Raw genomic sequence first — 26,520 nt, forward strand, 5'->3', positions numbered from 1 at the left:
CTTGGCTTTAAAGAACCTTTAAAATAGTCTTTATACTTTGATTTTGTTTTGTTTTGAACAATACTGTTGCATACTTGTCCATATTCAAGCCTGTGTAGGGTGCCCTCTTTGGAATAAATTGGTTATCAGCAAGGTTATTCTGATGTTAATTTATTGTTTCAGTTGAGGCTTTACATAAAAATGCAGTTAAAGCATTGAAACTTAGCAATGTTGCTACTGTAATGATTGTGAATATCTGGCACATTTCTGTTTAGGAATAGTGAAATTCATAGCCTGTTCGTGTGGCAAGGATGTTTCACATCAACAGCTATAATTGGCTTGTGGATCACTTTTCAAACTACTTAGAAATTGTATGAACTTCAGAAATGAAACCTTGTAAAAAGTTTTTGTCACAAGAATTTGCAACATTAGGTCAAAAAACAATAACTTTACAAGTCCCAAGTTGAAATTCCTATCTGTTAACTTGGAAAAGAAACTTTTAAGTAGGTTTCAGAAAGCTATTGGCGCCTTTGAAAGCAAAGAGTGAAATACTTTGTAAAATTTCTATAAAAAAACAGGTTGTTGGGTCGAGGATGTAGTTTAGTGCAGTTTTGGCACTGGGAGAGAGCCTGAATTTTTTTGTACTGTAACTCCATTTTTTTAAACTGAGCTACAAGACTGTAGACAGATTTTTTTGTTGTTGTTGGTTGGTTGGTTTTGTGTTACCAAAGCGAACAAGTACAGGCTAAAACCAGGATTGGGGGTAGATTTCCAGAAATTTGCTAAAAGTGTGCTGAGAAGAGGTGCAATTAAAAAAAATACATTGAATAACAGTATTAAATGGCTGATTAAGGCTTGAGGATTTTTTCTCCTCTGCAGCTTTTCAAGCATGTTGTGGCTTAACCCCAGCTGGCAACTAAGTACCACACAGCTGCTCGCTCACACACACCCACACCCCTCCCCCAGTGGGATGGGGTGGAGAATTGGGGGGGCGGGGGGGAAGGTAAAACTCCTGTGTTGATATAAGAACAATTTAATAATTGAAATAAAATATTAATTTTAATGAAAAGGAGAGAGAAAGAGAGAGGAATAAAACCCAAAGGGAAACAACCAAAAAAATACCCAAGTGATGCACAGTAGTTGCTCACCACCCGCTGACCGATGCCCAGCCAGTCCCTGAGCAGCCATCGGCATCTCCCGGCCAACCCCCCCCCCAGTTCACATACAGAGCACGATGTTCTATGTTATGGAATATCCTTTTGGCTAGTTTGCCTTGGCTGTCCTGGCTCTGCTCCCTCCCAGCTTTTTGTGCACCTGTTCACTGGCAGAGCATGGGAAACTTGAAAACTCCTTGATTTAGAGTAAGTATTACTTAGCAACAACTAAAACAGCGCGTTATCAACATTATTTTCATACTAAATCCAAAACACAGCATTGCACCAGCTACTAAGAAGAAAATTAACTCTATCCCAAGCCAAAACCAGGACAGGGCAGTACAGGGCATGAGTTTTCAAAGTCTTCTATGGGTATTAACGAAGTCATGTAGCATTGCAGGTGAACAAAGCGTACCCATTCTGGCATCTCATCACTGCTGCAGTCTCCTTCGCTTGTGATGGTAATAGAAGCAGTTGGCTTGGGTGGGGTTTTCCACCTTGTTCCCTACCCCTTAGGTTTAGATGACTTGGCTTGCAAATAGCTTGTCCATGCTGGTGCTCCCATGACTGCTGCAAAAGTGATAAATGTGAAGGAAAACAGCAGTGCAGATTAGTGTAAAATGTCCAAGTTTTAAGTTTGGAATTTCCTGCAGGAAACATCTTTCTTTTTATTTTGTTTTCAAATGTTTGCATCTGTCAGCAGTTAAGTGTCAACAGAAATGGGTCTGGGCCAGGGAAAGGTGCTCAGGCATTTGTTTGGTTTTTAAAAGGTAAAATGCTTCTCTTCTCCAAGCATTCCCTGGGAAGCACAATCTGTACTGCCAGACGTGCCAAGAGAACTGGGTTTCCTGAGTGGTCTGCCATGGTCTCTACCCAGCATGTAATGTTGGACAAATCACTTTACCTTACAGAACCTTTCTCTCTTCATAAAATGACTTACCTTTTGCAGTCCTGAAAAGATTAGTTTATTTTTTTGGAAAGGTACTTGCGTCTGTGCAACTGACAGATGATATGTTGTCTGGATATGAAGTCTCATGCTGTGAATTATAAATGCTTTCTCCTTCTCAATCCTGAATATTTGACAAAGTGGGTGTGAAGTGCCTTGGGCAAACTTCAGCGCAAGCACTGGTGGGCTTTGACATCTAGAACATCTGAGGAAGGGAGGAAAATCAGTGCATTGGTGCACAAAGAAAGAATATTACTTTCACAAAGGAAAAAAAAAAAAGAAAAAAGAAAAAATACTGGAAAACCTCTGTTCTCTTCATAAAAGAATCAATGAACATTGCTTTTCTACCTTAATCCTTCAAAAACCAATGAAAAGGTATTGTTCTCTGCTGAAGAGTATAATTTGGGGATATTTTGTTGGTCTGCTTTTTAATTAATTTTCTATTTTAAACTGTTACTCAAGGAGAAATTGAGGACTAGCCTATGAAACATTTCTCTGACCAAGACAGCTTGGTTCTGTTTGTTGCACTGAAAGTATGCACATCTTGTTCATGTTAGCAAGGATCTCTCTTGTAGGGTGGGGATTTTCTTGGCAAGATGAACGCCACAGAGGCAGCCAGATAATCTCTTCATTTCTCATTACCAGATGCTGCAAAAACAGAGAATTCAAGCAAGTGCTACGGCTGATGGGGAAAACTCCCAAGCTGAGTCCTGAAGCTTTTTTTGTGCACCTGCATTCTTGCAGCGTTTCATTTCTATCCACTGCTTCATCTGTTGTGATGCCTTTCCCACTCTGTCCTGTTCTTACACAGGCTTTTTACAGCCTTCCTTGACCAGCTTGCAACAAACTACCATTTAATGGCATCAGCACTGTTGTACAAAATGTTTTTTGGGTAAGATGAGCAAGCATTCAAGAGCTTTAGCTGGGTAGGGTAGAAGAGCGGTGGCAGTGGTCAGGGTGGGTTAAAAATGGAGACACAGTGGTGAAAGGAGAGGGTTTGCCTCTTGCCTAAGCTTCCTTTCCCAGTCAGTATGAATGTTTTCAGTATAAACCCTTAAAACAGCCATTGGCCTATTTAAAGCAGTTGCGTGGTGAAGATGTGTAGCTGTGATGTGCACAGCTTAAACCTTGGGCTTTGTTTTGCAGTGTCGGGTAGCCACCAGCTGTGGTGGCTTAAGCCAGAGTCAGCTATTCAGGGCCTGTCTAGGCTCTCCTCTGCTTGATTCTTGTTTTTAGCTTTGTTCAGCTGCTCTTACCTGTTTTGATTTTTACTTTGTTTGTTTTGATTTGATTTAATTTGTTCCAGGTTTGTTTTTTTTGCTGGAGTTCTGGAAGATGACCCAGTTAAACTTGCTCTTGTTTGATAGCTGCTGTTTCCACCCACTGTGACTGCCTCTTTTTAATGCGAGTATTGAGTCCTAGCATGGATGCAGGAGAAGTGAGGGAGGAAACAAAGTCAAGTGAATGTAAAGAGCTATTTCAGTGTTTGATGCACATACTTTTGTTGTAGAAATGCTTAGCTACGTTTGTTTCTTTGCTGGTACCTTAGGGTTTGCAAGCAGATGTATTGGAAATTGGGGAAATCCCAGTTAATGAAACAGCTAAAGATAGGTTAGAAAGTAAAAGCTGAGGAGACAGCAGCAGTTAAGTGGTTTTTTTGGCAGTCTGTCAACAGGAAGGGGATTCACTTGAATGTTTCCGTCCTTTTTTTATTTTATTTTATTTTTTTTTGGGGGGGGGGGGGGAGAAGAAACAGCCTCTTTTGCAGAGGTTGGCAAAACTGCTGTGATTTTTTTTTCACCCTCTCTTTCTCCCCCCCCCCCCCCCCCCCCCCCCCGACACACTTAGCTTAAGGATTCTTCCTCACACACCTGCTACCACAATCATAAATTATTATTATTTTAGGATTAGGCGATGAGAAATTGAGGGCATGTTTCTGCAGAAGGGACTGAAGAAGAAATTTTGTATATCTTGGGGCACAGGCCAAACTGGAGATCTTGATTTCTCCACGTATCCTCTTTTTGCAGCTGCAGTATTCTTTCCAAGTCTTATCAGTACTTTCAAGCTAAGCACAGTGGTTTTGATTTGCTGCTGCTTTGCCATTGGATGCAGTTGTCTGTGTTGCTCCTTTTAATGCTGAACATTCCTAAGCTTTTTGGAGGACTTATGTTTTTTCAGTGGTGGCTGTGTCTCACCAGCAAGCCAAACTTGCCAGGCTACCTCAGAAAACGGTGAGGAATTGGGAGATGCTGTATTCTTAAAATTGTCTATATTCAGCTTTTGTGTGTGCTAGAGGTAGGCATTGGTGTTAAAAAAAATTTGAACCTTTTGCAGTTTTCAGCAGATTTTCTTCCTCTGCTTTTGGAAGTTCAAAGTGAGATCAGAATCATCTGGGTTTAAATGAAAGTGCATGTGACTGCATATTAGGTCTGTTTTGTTGAATTAGATCCATGTCCTTGATTCTACCTTATTCTATGGGACAGTCTTTTTTTTTTTTTTTTTTTTTTCTATTTTGTCATGTGGAAAAATTAAATCCAGCAAGGGATTGTACTTTAATACCCCATAAAACCAAAGGTGACTTATTCCAGATGGAGATCAATGTTTATATCATTATCCCAGAGGAGAATTTACACCTTGTCAAAACTGAAGAATTCTGGCATCTCCTTGCCAGCACCTTTGTTTCTTTCTTAATCTCTGACACTCTGCATACTTGTTAATTCATGCTCTTCTCTCTGTATTATACTCAGATATGTGCGCAGGCTGCTGAATCCAGGTTTTTGTAGTGATGCTGTACTCCTTTCATGAGCTTGCGGTATAGTGTGTGGGTGGAATTGGAAAGGGAAACAATTAATTTTGGACTGAGCTTTAATACTTGACATTCTGCTTCCATCTGATAAGCAGTATGAGTGGGATATCTTCAAGGAACATGAATCAGTTTAAGTCCATGCACAAGAGAGATGGGAACAGTTATGCCCAAGTAAATTTCCACTCCTCTGGAGGGCATTTGTCAGATGTGCCTTCTAAGGTAATAGCTGGTGTGTTGCACGAGGATGAAGAAAAAGGGGAGTGGAAATAATCTGGAGGAGGACTTCTGTGTTAAATCAGCATGAGGGAAAACCTGATGGGCAAATACAGATATTTTTTTTTTTATTTTTTTTTTACATAAGATTATAGCACAGAATTGACAAAGCTTTGGTAGTAGCAGTCTACTGGTTTGTTCTGTTTTCTGCCCAAAGAATATGATGTCCTTTTTTTTTTTTATTTATTTATTTTATAATCCAGAGAATATCTTGAAAGAATTATAATTTCTGAATGTTTTTACCATTTTAATGTAACAGCTGGTGAAAAGGAACTTGTAAATAAGCAGCATAATCTTTTCTAAAAAATCAATTTCATTCTAGTATTGTCAGCTACAGGCAGAGTTTAGCGTACGACTATCCTGAACCTGACTGCTGAGTGCTACCCAGCTGTGGGTTCTTATGTATGGAGTAGGTGAGGTACCCTGCTACCACAGGGTTCCTGTTCTAGACTTCTGGCAAGACTTCACTAGCCACCTAAACCTTGTTCACATCAAGGTACTAAACTACAGGTCAGGACAATTGAGATTTATTTCCAATCTTGTCGTATCGCGCTCTGGAAGATTTGGCAAAAGGTGGGGGGTACAGAGCAAAAGCTCTCTTCTCTGCTTTTCCCATTGGAAAATGTATGCATCAAAACTTACTTTTGGCAGAAATATGCAGATTCCAGCCACTTTTAATACCTGTGAGGGAACAGCTTGAAACTTTTTGTTGTATTCCACCAATGTTGAAAGTTTATTAAAAACAGAAGAGCTTTTGTTGATTCATTTTTCTTTTGAATTTAAAATGGCTTCAGAATAGCAGACTGTATCGATTTCAACTTTATCAGAGGAATGTACCTTTTCTTACTGAAAGCTTTCAGCTGTGTTTTGGGCTAGCTGTACTTGAGTGAACTTATGTTCTGAACTTCATAGCCATAGGATGCTCTCTAGGTTATCTGTTTGGCTCTGGTTATTAAAAGAAAGTACCTGTGCGCCACTCCAAGTTATTCTGCTGCAGCTTGCAAGAATGTAAGTAAAATACAGATTCCCTTTCAGGGTAGCGAACGTGCCCTTTCCTGGGGGATGTTATGCTTCCATCTCCTCATTTCCACCGTACTTCTCCCAGCAGCCTTAAACTTTTTTATTACTTATGTCTTCCCAGGCTGAGCCGAAGGTGACCATTTTGTACTATGAGTGGCACAAGAGATACTGTGGTTTCAATGTTAATCAGTGCCTTTTTTTGTGGAGAGAGAAGTATTAGATTGAAGTTGCCAAAGTAATAGTTGTCTGTACTTTTGCAATAGGTGTGCTTGCTGATGTTTAATTAAGTAGAGCTTTGAATGAGCTTAATATATTTTTAGTTTATAGCCAAAGGGTGAAATTGAGCGGCATCTTTTTAGAATAAGTAAATAATTTTCAAAACCCTTTCAGCTGCTTATTCCCTTCTCTGTATTAATCCTTCCTCTTCTCCCTTCTTCCTCTGGAGTTTTACCACCCTTGTGAATAATGAATGAGCCTGAGGATTAAACTGTGTTTCTCTGAAGTGTACTCCTCTGTCTGTGTAAAATGGCTAACCTAGTTTCAGTTCTGTGCAGAGCTGAGAGATTTTTGCTTCTAATGGGAATAGTGGGGGTTTTAATCCTTTGGCATTCCACGTGACTCCTCTGTAGCATGTCTGACCCTTATTTGCTGCTGAGCGAGTCTCAACCAGCTGCAACTCTTGCAAATCCATTTCATTCATTAATAGATCTTAAAGGGCAGCGTGGATTCCTGTGTGGCTGGGAGAAGCTATCAATATTTTTTCACTTTCTCTTAAGACGGATGACAGGAGCCCACCTACCTTTTGTGTCCTGGTCAGTGGCTTTATAGGCTTCATCCAACTCATTTCTGAGTCTGTTCCTTGAATGCAGCTTTGCCCACTGCAGCTGCCCGCTCCTGCTGGTAGGAGCAGTACAGCCTGGTTTGAACGCCAGCATGGCAGACTGGCAGGCACACACTTAGTTCTGTATCGCAAGTTCTCTAAGGCAGCCTTTTCTGAAAAGGGGAGGAAGGAAGAGAAAGGTCTTATTTCTGTTGAAAAGGCATGGTCATGCCAGAGCTGGTTGCTAAAGGATAAATAGCCTTGTTTTTCCATTTCTTTGGAATTGCTTGTATGGATTCTAGCCCTCAAGGTACCTGCAGTGTGTATTCTCTGTGTATACTCCAGCACTGCCGTGATCACCAAACTGCCACAAAGGAACATGAGCCCTCTGCCCACAGACTTGGTTGGCAGGAGTGGGCAGCGCCTGTACCTCAACAGGTCTTGTTCCCATCCTGGAAAAAGTCTTTTGAAGGAGAAAGTAACTTCATTCCTGTGTTTCTTCAGCGCCTGCTGCTTGTGGTTGGACTGCAGAAAACACTGACAAGGGCTTCTGCTGCATTGGGGAGTAGGGGAAGGGTACTCAGGAGCTACACAGAGATCTGTCTGTCTTGCTGCATACGCCAGCAAGCAAGTATATAAACTTTTTAAGTTTAATTTACTGTTAGCACTGTCTCTCTTTAAAATGTAAAAAGCAAATTACTGCTTGGTCTCAGGGTTTTTTTGGTGATAGGTGCATCTTTAGTTATGCAAATATTCAAAGAGTAACTTTTCATATTTTGTAGTTCTTTCAAGCCTGCAGTTTTAAACAAAATACTGTCTGCACCCCTAGCCAATATTTAAAGTACTGAAAAATTGGCTGACCTTTTTACCAATGATGACTTTTAGTCACTTGAAGGGCAGCTATACTCTCGTGTTATGTTGATGATGAATTCAGAATTCATTTTTATGACTAATTAATATGGAAATGATGTGCTGTATTACTGCTCTTGCCTGTAGGTACATCTGTAGTAATGTTGGGGGTACTGAAGTCTTGGTAAGAGGATAGAGGCATTTGGATGTACTCATTTGGCTGATATTTTGTTTGTACAAATGTGTTCATTTAAAAACATCATCAGAAGTTTTGTTTATGTAATGCTAGACTTTTGGATTTTCTGTCTGTTGTTGTGAACTTGTTGCTTTTGACCTTTAATTTATAACTTTTTACTCCTAAAAATAGGAATTTTAATTATACTTACAGACAAAACCTGCAGGATGTTTCACTTAACTTCCTTATGCAACTTCTTTTTGCAGCCTGAGATTTCTTAATGCCTCTGCCAACAAACTGGAAATGCTTCCTCCAGCCACTCTTTCTGAAGAAACCCACAGCATCTTGCAGGAGTTGTATTTGACCAATAACAACCTCACGGATAAATGCGTGCCCTTGTTAACGGGCCATCCACACCTGAAAATCTTGCACATGGCTTACAATCGCCTCCAGAGCTTCCCTGCAAGGTAAGTTTCAGAGGTTTCACTGCCTCTGGCCCACCGGTGGGTGTGCATCGTGAAACATTTTCACAGCAAGAACTAAATTGCACAGGAATGTGGTGGCAGTATTTTGAATTTAGTGATACTGCAGTGGGTGGATTCACCTGCTATGCCCTCTTGTACGTTGCTGCTCTCTCTTGCATTGATTGCAGAGGCAAGTGCGTGCTACTTGTTGGTTGGTGTGTTTGGATTGTGCTTAAAACGCTTTTCAACTGGACCCATTCAGCATGACCACGGTCTGCTTTTGAACTCGAGCAAAGGAGGTCTTCTGTTTTCTCTGGCTTGGTCACTTCACTTACACCTGGTGGGCTTCTCCTTACAAGAGATTTGTGAGCACAGCAGTCTGGACATGTCCTCTGGAAGTGGACTGAACTCTGCTAAGGGAAAAAAACCCTCTCACTCCAGAAAGAGATTTTGCCTTGGCAGCAATTTCTGTACTTTCAATTCACTCTGTTTTAATCAGAAATCTTTCAAGTGTAAGAAGTGCTGTAAAGCTGATGGGGTACAACCTTGGAAAAGAGATGCCAATAAATAAAGGAAGAGCTTTCTCTGTCCTTGTGTGGTGTTCTGAGCAGCTGGGCTTCAACAGCAAGGGGAAGGGAGGAAGATGAATTAGGGGGAAGGGCTGAGTGGGATGCTAGAAGGTGGTGGTGGGGGAAATTTGGGATGAAGTGAGAAACTAGGGTAGAAAGAAGGAGGAAGAAAGGAGAAAAAAGAGTCAGTTGATGAGCAGGGGGATTGTAAGCAAAGTAAGTAATTTGAAAGGTAGCATTAACAAAACACTGAAGAAGCAGCACACATTTTGTTCCACAGCTATGTTAGTGTCTTGATGCGAGGAGAGGTGACAGGCACTCCTGTGAACAAGGATCAAAGTCTGCAATTTTACTTTCTTAAAATAATGAAATCACCACTTCAAAATAAAATATGAGTGTCTATTAAAAGAAAAATTCTCAAACTGTTGTTTTTGTAGCAAAATGGCCAAGCTGGAAGAGTTGGAGGAAATTGATATTAGTGGGAACAAACTGAAAGCCATTCCCACAACCATCATGAACTGCAGACGTATGCATACTGTAATTGCTCACTCTAACTGCATTGAAGTCTTCCCAGAAGTCATGCAGCTTTCTGAAATAAAGGTAAGGGATTAATGTGCTTTGGAAGAAGCAGGTCTAATGTGACTTTACCAATTCTATTCTACCCTCAGGTTTCTCATTGCTGAGAATGACCTCAGACCTGAGGTCTGACAGCTGCTTTCTCCTCTGAGGTCATATGCAAAATATGCGCCCCTGTGCTGCCTCAAGATTAGAATGGAAGAGCCTCAAAATCTGATTTTACACTCACCTTCACTAGATCCTGTCTTCTCTGCCAAATAAGCGTTAGTTGTCTTCCTGTGACAGTCTGTTATGATACAACTTAAACATTTGGCAAGAGCTACGCGTAATTAACTCTTGCTGCCTTGGCAATTGGTTGTTTGAGTAGGAATGGACTTTGTTTAAAGCGTGTGTTAAAAACTGCTGAAGCTGCAAAATAGAATAGGCCTTGGGGACAGAGAGAAATTCCAGGAGCACAGGACTGAGTATTTAGGCAAGCTACTTTAATTTTGCTAATTGCAGTCACATTTTGCAGAACCGGAAGAATGCATAATCCGTCTCTTGTATGTGTTTCCAGAAGTAATCCTGTGCTTTTCCTGACGCTTCTGTTTTGTGGGATGCATTCTTTGCTTGACCGTGCTGAAGAGCACTGCTGCTTACCTTTTGCGAACTGAGTTGCTGCTTCTCACCTGGCTATAGCTCAGGACACTCCGTGCTGTTTCTGCTGGGCAGAGCTGGGAGATGGTAAACTCGCAGCGTACAAATCTTGTGATGTAGCAGAAAAACTGTCATTCTCCGAGGCTGAGAACTGATTACCTGTTCACGGGCTCAAAACAACCGAAGTGTCCTTCAGGCACTCGGTCAAGTCAAAAGGCTAAGTTCCCAGACTGCCCTGTGTGCCTCAGTGTCTGGGGTCAGGGAAAGCAGCAGGAGCAATAATTCTGTTGGACAGCAAGTACATGTAAAGATGAGTTTTGTGGTTTTAGCCAGGAAATCTCAAACAAACTTGTGGGTTTTTGAATACTCCTCCCTCTTTGGAACAATGGCCGGAGGAAGCGGAGGGCCATTTAGAATCAATCAGAATCAAAGCCTTTTTTCTAAGAGGAAGAATTGGGATGGGAGAGTGAGGCTCTGCACAGTAAACATTGCTTTAAAAATATAAGTTTGGTGTTAACAAAAAAAAAAAAAAAAAAATAATGTTGGGATAATGTAAACACGTTGATAGGGAACAATCAGCTTTTTCCTTTTTTCATGCATTTTGAGGAAAGCTGAAAGTTTTGTAAAAGCATTGGTATTTAAAGTGCTACTCCACCAGAATGTTTAGCAGAAAAATGCTCTTGGAAGACCTGGCAATTTCTTCCTGCTGGTGCCCTACGGTTATTTAGTTCTTTTTGGCAGAAGAAAGAGGCATGGTTGTCACTAACGGTTTTGGGAGTTCAGGAATAGCATGTGTGACTTCATCTAAGAGGGCACAGCGCTTTAGGACTCCAGCTCTGTGGAAAGAAAGTGCCTGGTCAGTATTCAAGCCTGGTTTTGACTTACATGATATGAGTTCGTGTAGTTGCCAGATGGCAAGGTGCCTTGTTGGGCATAGGGGTCTTTTGACCCTTTGGTGATTTCTCTAGGTCAGGGATAGCGTGTGTCAGTTTGGAGGTCAAGCTTGTGCTGTCTGCCTGTATCCATTACCTAGCTTAACCAGAGCTCCTTCTCAGGTATGTGAGAGCATTCAAAATGTGCCAAAGTAAGTTCAGAATGTGTTCCTTAACTATGGGTTTGGTCATTTGGTGAAATAAGCTTGCTTGTAGCAAAGCACAAAGTATAGTCTCATGTCACTTCTGTGATTATATCATATTTGATGGTCAATTTTAACTGAGGTGGCATTCAAAGACTCTACACCTCATGGGAAACTCTGTTACCTGAGGTAATGGCTGTTTTGCTTTTTGTGTTTAATTAGCCTGGGAGGCTGACATGTTTTTGGAGTCGATGATACTGCAACAGTTAGTAGCAGCAGTTACTATGCCGTCTGAAATAATTGGATAAGGAAAGGTAGTATAAACGATGATGTTTTTACACTTGCACTAACTCAGGATTTCCAAATGCGAGGTCATTTTAGTGATAAAGTTTTCTCCAAGCCTCTTTTACACACTACAGTCAAGGCTACAGAAGTTAACGTGTTGTCCTGTGCGTTAAAGAGCATGGTGAACGTCTCTGGGATGTCTGTGCAATATGTCTTGGGGTTTTTGTAGGATTTTTATTGTATTTTCTGACAGTTATTCATACTGTCAGTTAGGTTTATCTGTGCACACCTTAACATCTTCCGTGAATGGCCGAGCAGCTGGGAGCACACACACCTGAGTCAACGGCCCAGCAGACTCTTCCTTACAGCTGTTGTTGTCTTCCATTTCCTTGCCTTAAAATAAAACAGGGCACTTTTTTAATATCCAGCATCCTGGTGTGTTTTCACAGTCAAACAGTTGTGTACACCTTACTCCTTGAGCAGAGCTCAGCAGCCCTCCTGGGACCTGACTTGACTTCATGATCCAGTTTTTTTGACTGATGAGTTGCTCCTCTTTGTGGCCATCTTGCTGGACGGCTGGGGTGAGGGTGATACAGAGGTTGCTTGTTGCAGTTTTTGGTTAAGCTTATCTTTCACAGGAGCGTTACCTTGAGATCCAGAATAAGTGAAGATCTAGTAGCAGTAGCACCTTAAAAGACAAAACTCTCAATCAAGCTGTAAATGCAGTGTAAACAAATGCTGAATGTTAAACCCTGTCTTCCAGCTTGCCTGTCCAGTGCAAAATCCTGTGTGCAGCTGCAGGAGTTGTTCTGCTGGTGCTGCATGGGTGGGGCTAAAACATCTTGCATTAAAATAATGCATGAGGGAATTGGGATCAGTTAGGAAATACGCTTTCCTGCTAGCCTGAGGAGTATGATAAGGACTAAATTTAACATAGATATGCAGAAAGTCCCTCTTAGCCTGTTCTTCAAACAGTACAAATAAAATCTAAGAAATTTTAAGCCCATAAATAAACTGTCTTCACTAGTGCCTAGGGACCAAGGGATCTGCTGTAGACTGTTGCTGCCTTTGGCGTATTGGGCATTTAATGAGAACAATTAAATTACTTTTTTTTTTTTTTTTAACTTGTTATTCCAGCATGCTTTTCCATCAAATTTATAATGGCATTGAGGAGTTGAACACAGCAAGGCCTGTTGGCAGCTTCTTTAATCTGCGAAGTAATTACTGGTTCTGTGGAAGCAGTAAGGAGTTGCTCAGTGGAAGAAAGCTCAGTGGAATAACTGCTCTGTTAAGCTGTCTACCGTTTTATTTGCGTGACAGATTTAAACTCTGATTTCCTTATCAGGCTTAAATAATGTCAGCAGTTTGTTCTTAGATAATAAGGACTCCCTATTAGACAACCTCAGGATTCAAGATTTGGGTCAGAAATTCTTTATTTCCATCACATGTATTTAATAAAGTGTTAGGAGATATTCTTTTTCTTTTCCAGATTTTACTAGGTTATCTTATGCCACCTTCTAGCTCAGGACCCAATTTCTTTGAATATACCTACAAAAATGAAAATGTCTCGCTTGTATCGATGGAAATTACATAATGGTCAAAATGTGCAGCTAGGAAAAGCCTCCTCTGCCCCTCTCAGCTTTGTTTTGTTTAAGTTTTTGGAGTCTTTCTGGTTTTGCAAGTTGAAAGTAGAAAATGGTCTTTCTGAAAGATGTGGATAGATCTTCTGTCTTCTATTAAATACCAGCCTGCTCTGTCCTCTCAAAAAAAAATATTTTTTTTCCAATTTTTGGTGCATGCTACACTGGTGATCTTGTTATAGGATTTGGAGAGTTGGTTTTGTTCTTAAATGCCACATTTTCCCCTGTGTATTGACTTTCATCTGGATACGCCGCTTTAAACACTATTTGTTTGGGGATTTTGTCATTCTAGTGCACTTATTCTAGCTAATTTGTGCTTAGCTGGTGGATAGCCAGCAAGTTTTTCTGCTGCTTTGTATCGTATTTTTTTCTGAAATATTTAAGCTTTAATTTTTTTCACTCCTTTTATTGACTTAATATTTAAATATGAATTCATCTAAGATGACACGAATTAAAATAATGTTTAAAACTGTTCTAGTATTTTTGTTCCTTTCCCTCTCTGCTCCTCCCCTCTGCATGCATTAATAACCCTGCTTATTTTAATATCCCTCCGTAAATACTGAGTTCCTGAAAGTGTGTTCATACTCGTGCTGGTTTAAACTGACTTCAGAGGAGGGATTGCTACGCCAGTGGCTTAGAAGTCCCAACTGTATTTACCTCCATTTCCTTTACCTATTAAAAGACCGGTTTAATCAGTAACGTTTTTTCATAAATACTTGAAAATATGCTGACCATTTTTGTCTCTGTGGAGAGCAGACAAAACTCCCTAGCTTTGTAACAAGATGATACCTGGCCAGAAATTGAAATGGAGGGAACATATTTCTAGGTGTCCCAGACATCTGGTAAGATGGCTACATGCCATATGAATTTCTTTTGCAAGAACAACTTACTTAAGTGAATGGTCTTAGGTCTTGGTTGCAGCCTTTATTGTTTATGAAACGTGTATTACTACATTTAATCAAAAATTGTATGATCTTGATGACAGCTGAATTCTCTTCCTTTTGCAGTGCGTGGACCTAAGCTGCAATGAATTGAGTGAAGTCACATTGCCTGAAAACCTGCCTCCAAAACTACAAGAGCTGGACCTGACTGGAAATCCCAGATTAGCCTTGGATCACAAAACCCTAGAGCTGCTGAAGTAAGTTACCTTACGGAGCAGGGAGGGGGCAGAACGACTCCTGTCACTAGGATGTGACAAAACCACAATACACGGAAGTGTACTTTTGTTTTAAGGAGTATGGCTCCCTGCTGTTAGTGGATCAGAAAGTAACAGATTACGTGGGTAGGTCAGAGATTGATACTTGGTTAAAGAGGATGACTTGACTTCAGTGCAACTGCTTTCAGCTGTAACGTCTGAAGGAGTCTGCTAGTCTGGTATAACTGCTATTTATCTCCAGTTTCATCTCCATTTTACTTCTGACATTAGATTCAACGAAAATATTTATTTTATTCCACTGTTGAGGTGCCACTAGTTGCTTACTGTATAGTTTTTTGCCCACATTCATCCATTTGGGTCTGTCTTTGCCATTGTGCTGCTTTTTACTTCTTCACATGCTATTTCATGTTACCCTTCATACCTCTCTGCTTTTGTCCTAGAAATATATACATACTTTTTCATGTTTAAGCCTCTCCTGAAGACTTGCATCTCCCACTCTGCTTGCAGCAAAGCTAGTTCCCTTGCTTTGGGACCCTCTGTTTCATTCCTGCGTACCCATTTGTTTCCTGCCCTGGGACTGAAGTGTTGTCCATAGCTGAAGTTCACTAAGTGCCTTGTGCCTCATTCTGCAGCGTGCGGGGAAACTGTTGCACTAAACCAGATCATCTGTGGACAGCGGTGCTGCCTTGAGCTTTCGCTGTGTCCTGAAGGGGACTGCACCAGCTCCAAGTTTCCTTCCAAGTCTCTTTGATCCTTAAATATTTAATGATTCCCAAAAGGGTTGATTTGCTTTTTAAGGGCCGAGCAGTTGCTTCGTGTTGTTTGCTTTTAAATAGTTAAGATCGGACACTGGAGTAGTAAACCTCATCTGTTGTGCAAGCAAGGGAAACTTAGTGCGAGCTTCCTTTTAACTCAAGTCAGCAGATTTTATCAAATTTAAATGGAAATTTGAATAATGATGAGGTTTTGCAGATAAAAACAGAGTCCATGTTCTGCAATAGACAGCAAGAAAAGGGGCTTTTCTCTATTTTTAAAGAGCTGCTTTATTGTATGCAGGAAACCTTCATGAAGAAGCAGCATGTGATGTTGCTTTGCTTCGGGGGGGGCATAATTAGTAAATAAATAATTAAAACACCTATATATAACAAAAATAATTGAATTGTGTTGAAACTTGAAAGTGAAAGATCAGGTATACTTGTGCATAACCCAGCAGACAAGATGTGCAAACCAGTCTCTTGCCAGTTTGGGTATTTAGGCATCATGCCCTGTAGCAGTATTGCACTTGGCTGTTGTATTTAAGTCCTAAGTAGTAGAAGAGTAGTGCGGCCCAGTTACCTGCCATATTTTCACTGGCATATGCATTGCCTTTAATCCACGGAAAACTTTTTTCCTCTTGGGTGTGCATTTTGTTATTTGGGGTTTTTTTAATAAATTATTCTGAAGACCTGAGGTCTGTTCTCTTCCCTAACGTTCATTAGCCACAGTCAAGTGTTTCAGGCCTCCTGAGGGGCTTCTTGGTGTCTGTACCAATATACAACATTGACTTCTGTGGTATGCTGCTATAATTGACTGTGAGGGAGGAGGTGCTCTTTTCACTTGTTTTTTGTGGCAGGCGCAAAAATACTTGTGTACTTGGTACTTTTTATATCCTCCTTCTGCATATGAAAGGCAGCTCTCCATCTGTGTCCTGGCAGGATTGAAGCAGGTAGTAGGTTAACATGTATTCCTGGTGCTGGTAAGAAGAGTCGTCCTGTCATGCATGCTTGCTTTTTCAGTATGTATGGAGATCTTAAAGGAGGCTTGCATGCTAAGGAGGATGTTGCCAAGTGATTTATTGGATGTAAGAATTTTAAGTAGCAATTAAAATGAAAAAGAAAAAGATGCTGCCACTCTGATTTTTAGGAAAGAGCATCTAGTTCAATTCCAACAGTCGTTTTAAATTAGGGGGAAAATAAAATACGCTGTCCACAAACCTTAGCCTATATGCCCTGCATAGGATATGCTCTTGGATATCATTTCTTTCTGGACACATGGTCTGTTTGTAGTGGTGCCACTGAGGAAGCTGAAAGCAGTGCTTTGAGGTAGCTGTAGCTTTTTTCACCGCTGCTGGGAAGCCTTGAGACAACTCTGGGTCCTTGACCTGCCCAGAAACCAGGGGTCAGTCAACCCAGTTAAAGAAACAAACAGAAAAAAACCTTTTTGATCCAAGTTCCTCTGCCCTGGAGGGTAAGTGCCTTGTATGAGAAGTCTCAAGAGGGTGTGTTTGCTCATGTGTGTAGTGTTTTGCAGGTGCAGATGGAATTAAAATCTCTGCTACTTTAGAAGAGATCCAGGTTTCCAGTTTGATTTGGGGTCAGATAATTTTTCAAATGCTCATGGCAAGATGTTTGCCTCCTGTTTGTCACACAGAGGGCTGCAAAACCAAGGGCTTAAAACACCAGTGGTTCTAACATTATTTATGTAAGTTGTTTGCTTTTAATCTGCCCTCACTGATGTACATCCTGACTATTAGCATAGAAAGAAGTGGGACTGGGTGTGACAGTACTTCAGGTTATTTGAGGAAGACTCTGCAACGCTGAAAAGACTTTTCTGTCCGTCCAGGTCAGGCGGGGGTTTGAATAGAGAAAAATGAACGCTCAGAGTGAACAGTTAGACCTTTCTGCTTGTGTCTTTTTATGATTCATTTGGTTCATGAAAGGTTCAGGTGCCTTTGAAGTGTCTGCAGCATGTGGGGAGCTCGCTTTACCCGTCTTTGGAAGCGAGCAGGTGGCGGGGGGGGTCATCTCTCCCCAGCAAAGCAGGGCTGTGAAGAGAGGGGTGCAAACAGAGAGGGCTGGGGCCTTTTTTTAAGTCTACTATGCTGCATGAGTTATTTGAAATTCAGGCTAAAGTCTATGTTGGTAGTAAATTGGAGGGTAGAGGATCAAGGGCCCCAGTAAAAAATTGGACTGCATAACTGGGGAAGGCAGAAGGGCTGTGCCCACTGTTGGGACCGCAAGGTTGGCTCTCGCAGGTTGGTGCAGGACCAGGATGGAGAGAATTTCTGGTTTGTGAGCATTTTCATGGAAAGCTGTTACTACACGTTTCTAAAAATATTTTTTTTCTTTTTTCTCCCCCCCGCCCCCTTTGGGGAATGGTGTGGGTCATACAGGAGCTTTCATTTGAATATAGTGAAAAGAACCCAGAGACTTGCTGTTCAAATGGGTGGGAGACCTGTATAAGTTAAAAAAAAATCATTTCTCTGTACTGGCTTTCATCAAGCTAGCGACAAATTTGCCTTATATTCCTACTGAGCCAGGTTTGAAACAAACAGCTCAGGGGTGAGGGCAGGGAAGAAGAACCAGCTAAGCAAAACAGTGCAGCTGACACCCTTGGAGGCTGAGTTATTTAGTGCTTTTTTGTTCTTTGTGTGCAGACACATAAAAGAAACCACTTTGGATGTCCTGCTTCATTTTCTTCTATTAAAAGTATTGCTAGTACTAGAAGGGGACAAAAAAAGGTGTTATCTTCACATTTTAAGCTGGATCGTGTCAGCACTTCAATCTATTGCATCTTTCCCCTTCCCTTTCTCCTTGCAGCAATATCCGTTGCTTCAAGATCGACCAGCCCTCGGGCGGTGATGCTTCAGGAGCGCCAGCGGTGTGGAGTCACGGCTACACAGAAGCTTCGGGCGTTAAGAACAAGTACGACCTGGCATCGTTTTTATTATATGAGCTTCCTAGCAGCAGAGCACCTCTTTGCTGATACAAAGAAATCCTTTTTTCAGTGAAAGTTTTGGGGACATTTTGGGCCTCACAAAGGCTGAGACCATGCCATGACTCTGTATTTGTACACGGGGCCCCTGCCTGGCTCTCCACTTTGGTCTTTGTTAGGGAAGTTGCTAAGATACAAGTGTAACCGACACATTTTGTCTATGGGAGACTCCAGTACTTGCAAAAGATCTGAGTGTTTAAAAGCATTTTCCTCTTTGCAAAGCTTCTTTATCTTCAACCAAAGGATGTTTACCAAGCAAATCAGAGATACTAAAGGAAGAGGCAGAATGGCCAAAATGCTGAATATTCATAGTGTGTGGAGCTCCTGTGACTAAGGCAGCACTTGACAAATAATGTACCAAGAGTCTGCTAGTCTCTGTGTTGCTGGCAGTGTTATGAATCTTTCTTTGTTCCTTAAATACCTTTTCAGAAATCTTCTGCTACCTAGGTTTCCGTAGCAAGTGCCAGTAAGCCTTTACTTACTGCTAACTGATTTAACACACCACTTGGTCATCAGCATGTTAAATCACAAGGACGGCTTTTGGAGGAGCAAGTGCAGCTTAAACTGATGTTTCAGGGTTCCTTTCCCCCCTGTTTCTACAAATGCGAGACCTGTTCACATGCTGAAAAGGAGGAAGAATCCTTAGGGCTTGGCTTGAACTTCAGTATAGTTCTCTCCACATCTTAGCGCTGTTGATGGACCTGCCTTCTCCAACAGCGCAGAAAGCAGTCCCGAAAAGCTTGTGAACAGAGGTGGTTAAAACTAGCTCTAAGACCAGGCTGTATCTCTCTGGTCAGAATGACAAGATGAGAAACTAGTAGCAGGTAACAATTCATGTTCTCCTGCTTTGTGTTTTCCCTAGGCTGTGTGTGGCAGCACTTTCAGCCAATAACTTCTGCGACAACCGGGAGGCACTTTATGGTGTTTTTGATGGTGACCGCAATGTGGAAGTGCCGTATCTGCTGCAGTGCACGATGAGCGACATCTTAGCAGAAGAGCTGCAGAAAACAAAGAATGAGGAGGAATACATGATCAACACTTTCATCGTTATGCAGAGGTGAGTCTTGGATCTGAAGCCCTTTTTATCTTGTGTGCGCTAAATGGGCAGTTTGTTCACTTTCAGTTCAGACATCTGCTCTCCTCTTGCTTCAAAAAAATGCAAGAGGGGAAAAAAGCTTTAGAGTAGCCTTGGCTACGGTGTTTTCTTTTATTGCTTGTTTTGTGAATATTGCCCTCTGATCCTTTCAGGTGTGGGGAGAAAACCCCAACACCTCCCCACCCAAGCAAAATAAAACAAAAAACCCACAACAAGCCACCCACCTGCAAAGTTACTAAATGGTCATGACTCAGCGATGGGTCAAGGTTTACTCTTCTGGTATCTTCAAGTCTTGCGATTCACAGTTGGCCAGAACTGAGTCAGTGGTATGAATCTCTTGATCACTTTTTAAATGTCCTTACTGCTGCTGGCTGCAAAGTCTGGGCTGATCCTTTCTATTTCTCCATACCAATTCAGGTTATTTAAGGCTACACAAATATTTAAAACATGTAGTCTGACTCCTTAGAAATGTTTCTCTCGTGTCATCCCTTTGGCCTTAGAATATGATTTGAGCAGAACCCATCCAAAGAGATTGTGATAGGATAGCTATGAGTGTGATAGTAGTTCTGTGCAGTGGTTTGGAAACCTGCATGCATGCCGTTCTTGACGGAAGAAATTGTGCCTGGGGAAACATTGAGGGAAAGAGGAGTATGGAGGGAATTGAACAAAGGAGAACAAAAGAGGTCAGGGAGACAAAGGAGAAAGCAAATAAGCAGCTTAGAAACTGAGGAAATGGATCAAGTTAAAAGTAGCATAGGTTATCACTGAATTGCTGCACCTTTGGAAAGGAAAAATACTGAAGATCTGGTATCAGGAAAGATACAGAGGCAGCTGGGCGATACTGAACCTGACAGACGCAAGAGAGAAAATGCTTCCTTGCCATAATTGCATGTAATAGTGCCTCAGACCCGGCAGCTGAGAAGGTGGTTGCCATATACTTAAAATATTCAAGAATAATAACAAATTTGAGTATTGAAAGTACTTATTAAGTGGTTTTGTTTGCTACTAATGCAATTTCACAGGAATGTGGCATTCCTACAAAAAGCTGCTTGCTTTTTTTTTTTTCTTTTCTTCTGTTTTTTTTTTGGCCTCAAGTCAAAATAAGCAAACCACTTCTTTGGAGAACCAGAAATAGTATTCATTCCAGTTGCATTTAACAATTCATTGAAGCTTGTTACAGATGATATACAACACTCCTGAAGTGTATTTTTTAAAAATAAAATAAAAGCACATTGGAGATTGGTTATAAATTTAGTTGTGCATTCTCTCCCCAGGATTTTGAACCAAAAGATCTTGACAGCTATACCTAGCCTTAATATAAACCTAGTAATCTCTATAATTAGCTTTCTAATTACTGTAATTCCTAATTACTATAGGAGAAGGCCCTGATAAACAAGCTACTGGGAAGAATAATCAGGTTTTCATAGTTTAGTATTGAAATGAATTTACATTCTAATGACAGGATTCTGAAAACTTCAGTTTTATCCATAGTTTTGGGGTTTTTTACTAATTCCTGCTATTTCTATTTCTAAGAACTTCTTTAACAGGTTAGTAACTGACAGGATAAATTAAAAGTGTGCCTTCTTACAGTGGAATTAAGAGCCACTGTGAATTTCTTTTGGTCATTACTTGATACTTCAAGAACGTTATTCAAGACATCACAAAACAGTGAACTCTGTTTTCTGTTTTTGCTCAAAAATAAGAGTTTTTACAGTTATATTTTTTATAATAAAATCTGTAGCTTCAGAAGCCGAAGAAGCAGCTGGATAATATGAACCCGCTTTTTAAGCTCTACCTGTACTCAATGCTTCTCAAACCCTCTCTATTTCCTTCAGTCTGACCTTCAAAACAAACATCTTTAAGATGCAGAGGGAGAGAGACAACTGTGCAACTGTTAAAATTCCAATGATATTTTTTTTTCTGTTCTAAAACTAAGCAGATTTGTGTATCTGCATATGTGTAAATAACACAGTGCCTGAGAGTTGCACGTGATTTCCCTGCAGTGCTGCCGTAGTGTCACAGTCTTCAGTGGAGACTTTTGTTTCTGTCTCAGTGATCCAGTAGAGTCAATGACCTGAGTGCTTGTGCTAGCAAACAGCGGCTGTTTCTCCTTAGTACCCCACAGCACTTGTTTTCCAATTAAAGAACAATCATTGTGTTGTTTAAATTCCAGGAAACTTGGAACAGCTGGACAAAAACTTGGAGGCTCTGCTGTCCTTTGCCATATAAAACATGATCCCATGGACCCTGGTGGATGCTTCACACTAACCTCAGCAAACGTGGGGAAGTGCCAAACTGTCCTCTGCCGGAATGGGAAACCTCTGCCTTTGTCCAGGTGTTACGTGATGAGTTGTGAAGAAGAGCTGAAGAGGATTAAGCAGCATAAGGCCATTATCACAGAGGTTAGAGAACAGTTAGGGACTTGTTGCAACTTGTAGCTTCCTTGGAGAGTATTTGCACAGCAATGCATGAACTTACATGTTGATATTAGTAACCTCTAAGAGGTAATGGTATGGGTTCCAGAGTTGCACTTTTCCTTTTTAAGGTGGTTCATACCGCGCGATCAAGTTATCATGCAATTGAGTTGCTTTTCCATCCCATTGCTATGCTGGATTTTGGTTAATGTCAGAGGGTGAGCAACTGTGAGCATGTTACATTGAAAGAGGAAAGTGGACACTCTCATCCTAATGGGGAGAGGAATTGCTGTGCTGGAGCTGTCATGAAGAGCCTCTCTAATTGAAAAGGATGAGAGGGCAGAGCACTTGAAGCAATGTTGTCCTTCCCTTAGGAGACTCCTTGCTCCTGGCAGGCTGACTTTGCTGTCTGAGCTCCTGCATTCCCAGAGCTGCCCCTTTGACAGGCAGCTCTTGAAGAGAGCACTTGCCCAAAAGGAAAACCCATCCTGTGCTCAGCTGAACCATGAGAGAGGAGAAGACTGTTTGTTCCCTTCTTACAAGCTTGAAGCCACGGCTGTCAGTTTTGTTTTGCCTTGTGTGACACATGCATAGGAATAGATAAATATTGAATCCTCCTAATGGTGGAGGAAAGGGCAGGAGACTCACTGCTGTATGCCCGTGAGCAGGGTGCGTGTGTCTGTGTAGGGGGGTGTGTGTGTGTGTGGAATAAGTCATGTGCCTATTGATCTTGCCAGGGAAAGGTGACAACTGGGATCTCAAACGTGACAAATTGCAACGGAGTCACTCCAACGTAGTGTGCATCACCAAGGCATGCTCCTTGTGTTGTTCCACAGAGGAAAGGGAAATTTCTGCACTGAATCTTAAGATGACTCACTGATTTCATGCACGCTGATGGCTTATCACTGCTGTCAGCCTTCTAATGGGGAAGTTAATAAGCCGACAAGGGTGGTTTTTTTCTTCTGAGTAGTTTTAAAGGGGAAGGGTTTTTTAGTCTTAGTTCGCTTCTCTGTGGTTATCTGCTTTATAATAACCCCTGCAGTCATCAGCTGGACCAAATGAGTGTAAATCCTCACCTTTGTTTTCTTCTGGAACATGCAGTTAGCAGGGTGCGGCTATCCCCAGCAGGCTGACAGATAGCCAGGCTTGCTGTTTCAGACACTTGCTCTGCTTATTCTGGCAGCTTGGCTTCTAACCAGGACAGGATCCTGGGATTAGGACATGCATGTGATGTACTTCTGAAATACGTCCCATTATTACTGATGTTTTCCCTTCAGATATTACTCCTCCACCCCTTGGAAACGTCATATCTAAGTGGAAATGTAGTAAGTAATTGGGACATGTAAAACATTTTGCTACAACTCGGCTGACTGAGAAATGCAGACTTGCTGTGTGCTGCGTTTGACTTGCATGCTTCATTTAAAGTCTTTTTTTTAAAAAAAAAAATCTGAACTTTTGTTTCCTAAGTGATGAGCCAAGATGAAACCTACAATTGTTACAGCTGCAAGAGAAGAGTCAAACTGAGCGATCTGCCCCTATATCAAACGGAGCTGTGTGGCTTTGCCTTGTATAAAGGCAGATATCGTGGGTGGAGGAGGGATAAGTCTGACTCACTGGTAAAACATTAGTCCAGTTGGCTCTCACAGCTGCACGAGCAGAATAGACAGCTCTTTGTTGCAGACTCTGCTTTGTTGGTCTGTGCATAGGTAATGCTGATGACAAATTGGTAGGGTGTAGGAGGCGTAGCGCAGGGTTGCAAACCAGCCATTGCTGGGCTGTAATCCCAGCTCTGTGACCTCTTAGCAAGTCCCTTTGCTTTTCCATCTTCTCGTCTGTAAATGGTAGTGTTAGTGTTAGGGGCACTGCAGAACCAGCCATCAGTAAAGTATCAGTAAAATGCAAGGAGATGTAGGTGCTGTGTATCCTTGTCTGCTTTGTTCCCAGTTTCCTGTCCTTTCTAATTTCAGGATGGCAAAGTGAATGGTGTGACGGATTCAACAAGAATCTTGGGGTACACCTTCCTTCACCCAAGCGTTGTGCCGCGTCCTCACGTCCAGTCCATCACCTTAACTCCGCAAGATGAGTTTTTCATTCTGGGGAGCAAGGGGCTGTGGGACAGCCTCTCGATGGATGAAGCAGTGGAGGCAGTCAGAAATGTGCCTGATGCACTGGCAGCTGCAAAGAAGCTTTGCACTTTGGCCCAGAGCTACGGCTGCAACGACAGTATCAGTGCAGTTGTGGTTCAGCTCAACGTGACAGAGGACAGCTTCTGCTGCTGTGAACTTAACGGGGTCCCACCCCCCAGCCCAGGCATTTTCCCCCAGTCTGTCAATGTGGTCATCAAGGACAGGCCAACGGATGCACTTGGGATGCCGTCTTCGAGCAGTGGCATGGCTTCAGAGATCAGCAGCGAGATCTCCACCTCTGAAATGAGCAGTGAGGTGGGATCCACGGCCTCTGACGAGCCTCCCCAGGTAGCCATGAACGAGAACAGCCCGGCCTACCCAGGGGAGCAGCGCTGCATGTTGCACCCTGTCTGCCTGTCCAATTCTTTCCAGCGGCAGCTTTCCAGCGCCACTTTCTCCAGCGCCTTCTCCGACAATGGCCTTGACAGCGATGATGAGGAGCCAATTGAGGGGGTGTTCACCAATGGCAGCCGTGTGGAAGTGGAGGTGGACATCCACTGCAGTCGAGCGAAGGAGAAGCAGCTTCTCCAAGTGCCGGTGGAAGCCAGCGACGAAGGTATCGTCATCAGTGCCAATGAAGATGAGCCCGGCCTTCCCAGGAAAGCTGAATATTCTGCCACAGGCACGATAGGGCGCCGGCGGGGCAACGGTTCTGTGGCACCGCAAGAGAGGAGCCATAACTTGATTGAAGTTGCAACAGACGCGCCACTCAGAAAAACAGGGGGCTACTTTGCTGCTCCAGCACAGCCTGATCCCGACGACCAGTTCATCATCCCACCAGAGCTTGAAGAAGAAGTCAAGGAGATTATGAAGCAGCACCAGGAGCAGCAGCAGCAGCAGCAACAGCAGCAGCGGCAGTACCCGATGGACCACCTGGCAGACTATTACGATACACCACTATGACCCACTCTTTACTGCTCAGAAATGAACTAACGAACAAGGAGACTTGAGTGCGGGACCCTGTGGGCTCGCATTACAGCAGGGGTTTTCCTTATCCTTTTCCTTTATATACTTCCTTTTCCTTATCCTGCCACTACAGATAACTGCAGCTTTTCAGTTTGTTAGGTTTAATATTCATTGACTTTCTTCTAGAGATGCTTGACCAATAAAGTTTAAAATAGTTAACCTTCCCTTAACATACCAAGTGTAAAAACAGAAAAACAAAAAAATAATAAAAAAATAATAAAAAGGTTTAATATATTGCTGAGAAACAGATGATGATGTAATATTTTTTAAAATGGCTTGTTTGTTTTGTTTGAAAAGCAGGGCAGTAGCCAGTGCTAAATGATTTAAGTAATATTGTAATACTGTATTTCTTTGAGAGAAAAGGCTTTTTTTGGTCTTGAAAATGATAGACATTTGTAGAATATGGAGACTAACTCCTAGGAGTTGCTTTACTCTTTCAGGTGACTTAAGTCACTGAGATTCACTAATTTTCTCTGAGAGAACAGTTGATTGGGAAATTCCTGTAAATAGCTCAGTGTTGTATAGTGATGCTTACATGTTTTGTAGCCTTGGCATTAAGGACACAACCTGAAAAATTGATCTTTTTTTCTTCAGTGACTCTTTGGGCCATGGTCATTAAGCATAACGGACTGAGTGGCTGTGTACGAGTTACCTAGAACTGAGGTGGTGTAGACCATTTAAAGAAACCCACTTTTTCCTCTGGTCTCTTTTCTTTCCTTACTTTTACAGACACGTTTCGTTTGTGTTCCTTACTGCTGCCACAACCAGCATGATTGTATAGCGCTCATTTGCTGTAGAACATTTACATACCAAGAGTTATATTAAAGCCGAATGCACAAATGAACATGTCATAACTTTTGTTATAATAAATATGAAATTTACACCTGATGTCTGCTTTTATGTCTGAATAGCTGAGCAGCAGCTTTCAAACAGTAGCTCGCTGTGGTTCGTCAGCGTGCTGCTCAGTTTAAACCAAGAAGTGTTGACGCTTTTTCAGCTTGATCACATCCTTACACTAACTGCAGCTCACGTTTACTTCTAGAATGTAAAGCCCATGCAAAATGGCCTTTAAAAGATATGAACCAACTCTCTGAGGATTCGACCTGTTTCTTTTTTTCTTTCTCAGTACTAATTCAGCACTATTGATTTGCCCTTTGCCACAGTATTGACAGTGCCAGAAGACTGAAGAGGAGCGGTGCTCTGGCTCTGTCCCCTGGGACTGAGTAACTGAAGATAGAAATGATGAAGGAATAATGCAGGCTAAGAAAAGGGAGAGAGAAAGCATTGGGCACAGAGCGAAGAGGGAAAAAATAAGCAGAAGGTGGAAAAGCGAACTCAGAGCTACCTGTGTAAACTCAGATTTGCCCAAATGTGTAGAATGAACACAAGTTCCGTGGCAGCGTGACTTTGGTAGCAAAAGGGCATATTTTTTTTTTGTGATTACTGTGGGAAAGGGGCAATGTCCTTTTTCAATATTGCCTCCAACCAACGGCTCCATTTTGCTTGTCACTCTTTAAAAAGCTGAATTAGTGTGTGATCGTGACAGTGTCTTGCTCCTGCTTGACATTTGGGCTATATTTCGGAGAGGGCTGCGGTAACAAGGCTGTTGTCCTTATTCTGTTCTAGGGTGAAATAGCCAAGTTAGGACAGGATTGCTGTTAGCAGAAGGTTTTGGGGTTATT

The 26,520-nt window shown here is 41.9% G+C and overlaps 1 protein-coding gene across 1 annotated transcript in view; it reads left to right on the forward strand.

The window, feature by feature from the left end:
- Positions 1 to 25,726, forward strand: part of PHLPP1 (PH domain and leucine rich repeat protein phosphatase 1) — a 144,463-nt gene extending 118,737 nt beyond the window's left edge. The window contains exons 11-17 of the mRNA XM_056331668.1: positions 8,289 to 8,489; positions 9,493 to 9,655; positions 14,275 to 14,405; positions 18,002 to 18,106; positions 19,039 to 19,233; positions 21,446 to 21,674; positions 23,654 to 25,726. Coding sequence (XP_056187643.1) covers positions 8,289 to 8,489; positions 9,493 to 9,655; positions 14,275 to 14,405; positions 18,002 to 18,106; positions 19,039 to 19,233; positions 21,446 to 21,674; positions 23,654 to 24,775 — 2,146 coding nt within the window. The 3' untranslated portion in view covers positions 24,776 to 25,726. The remainder of the gene's footprint in view (positions 1 to 8,288; positions 8,490 to 9,492; positions 9,656 to 14,274; positions 14,406 to 18,001; positions 18,107 to 19,038; positions 19,234 to 21,445; positions 21,675 to 23,653) is intronic.
- Positions 25,727 to 26,520: the final 794 nt, after the last annotated feature.

Source organism: Falco biarmicus, chromosome 3, assembly GCF_023638135.1.
Source record: "Falco biarmicus isolate bFalBia1 chromosome 3, bFalBia1.pri, whole genome shotgun sequence".
In the NCBI taxonomy this organism is placed as follows: domain Eukaryota; kingdom Metazoa; phylum Chordata; class Aves; order Falconiformes; family Falconidae; genus Falco; species Falco biarmicus.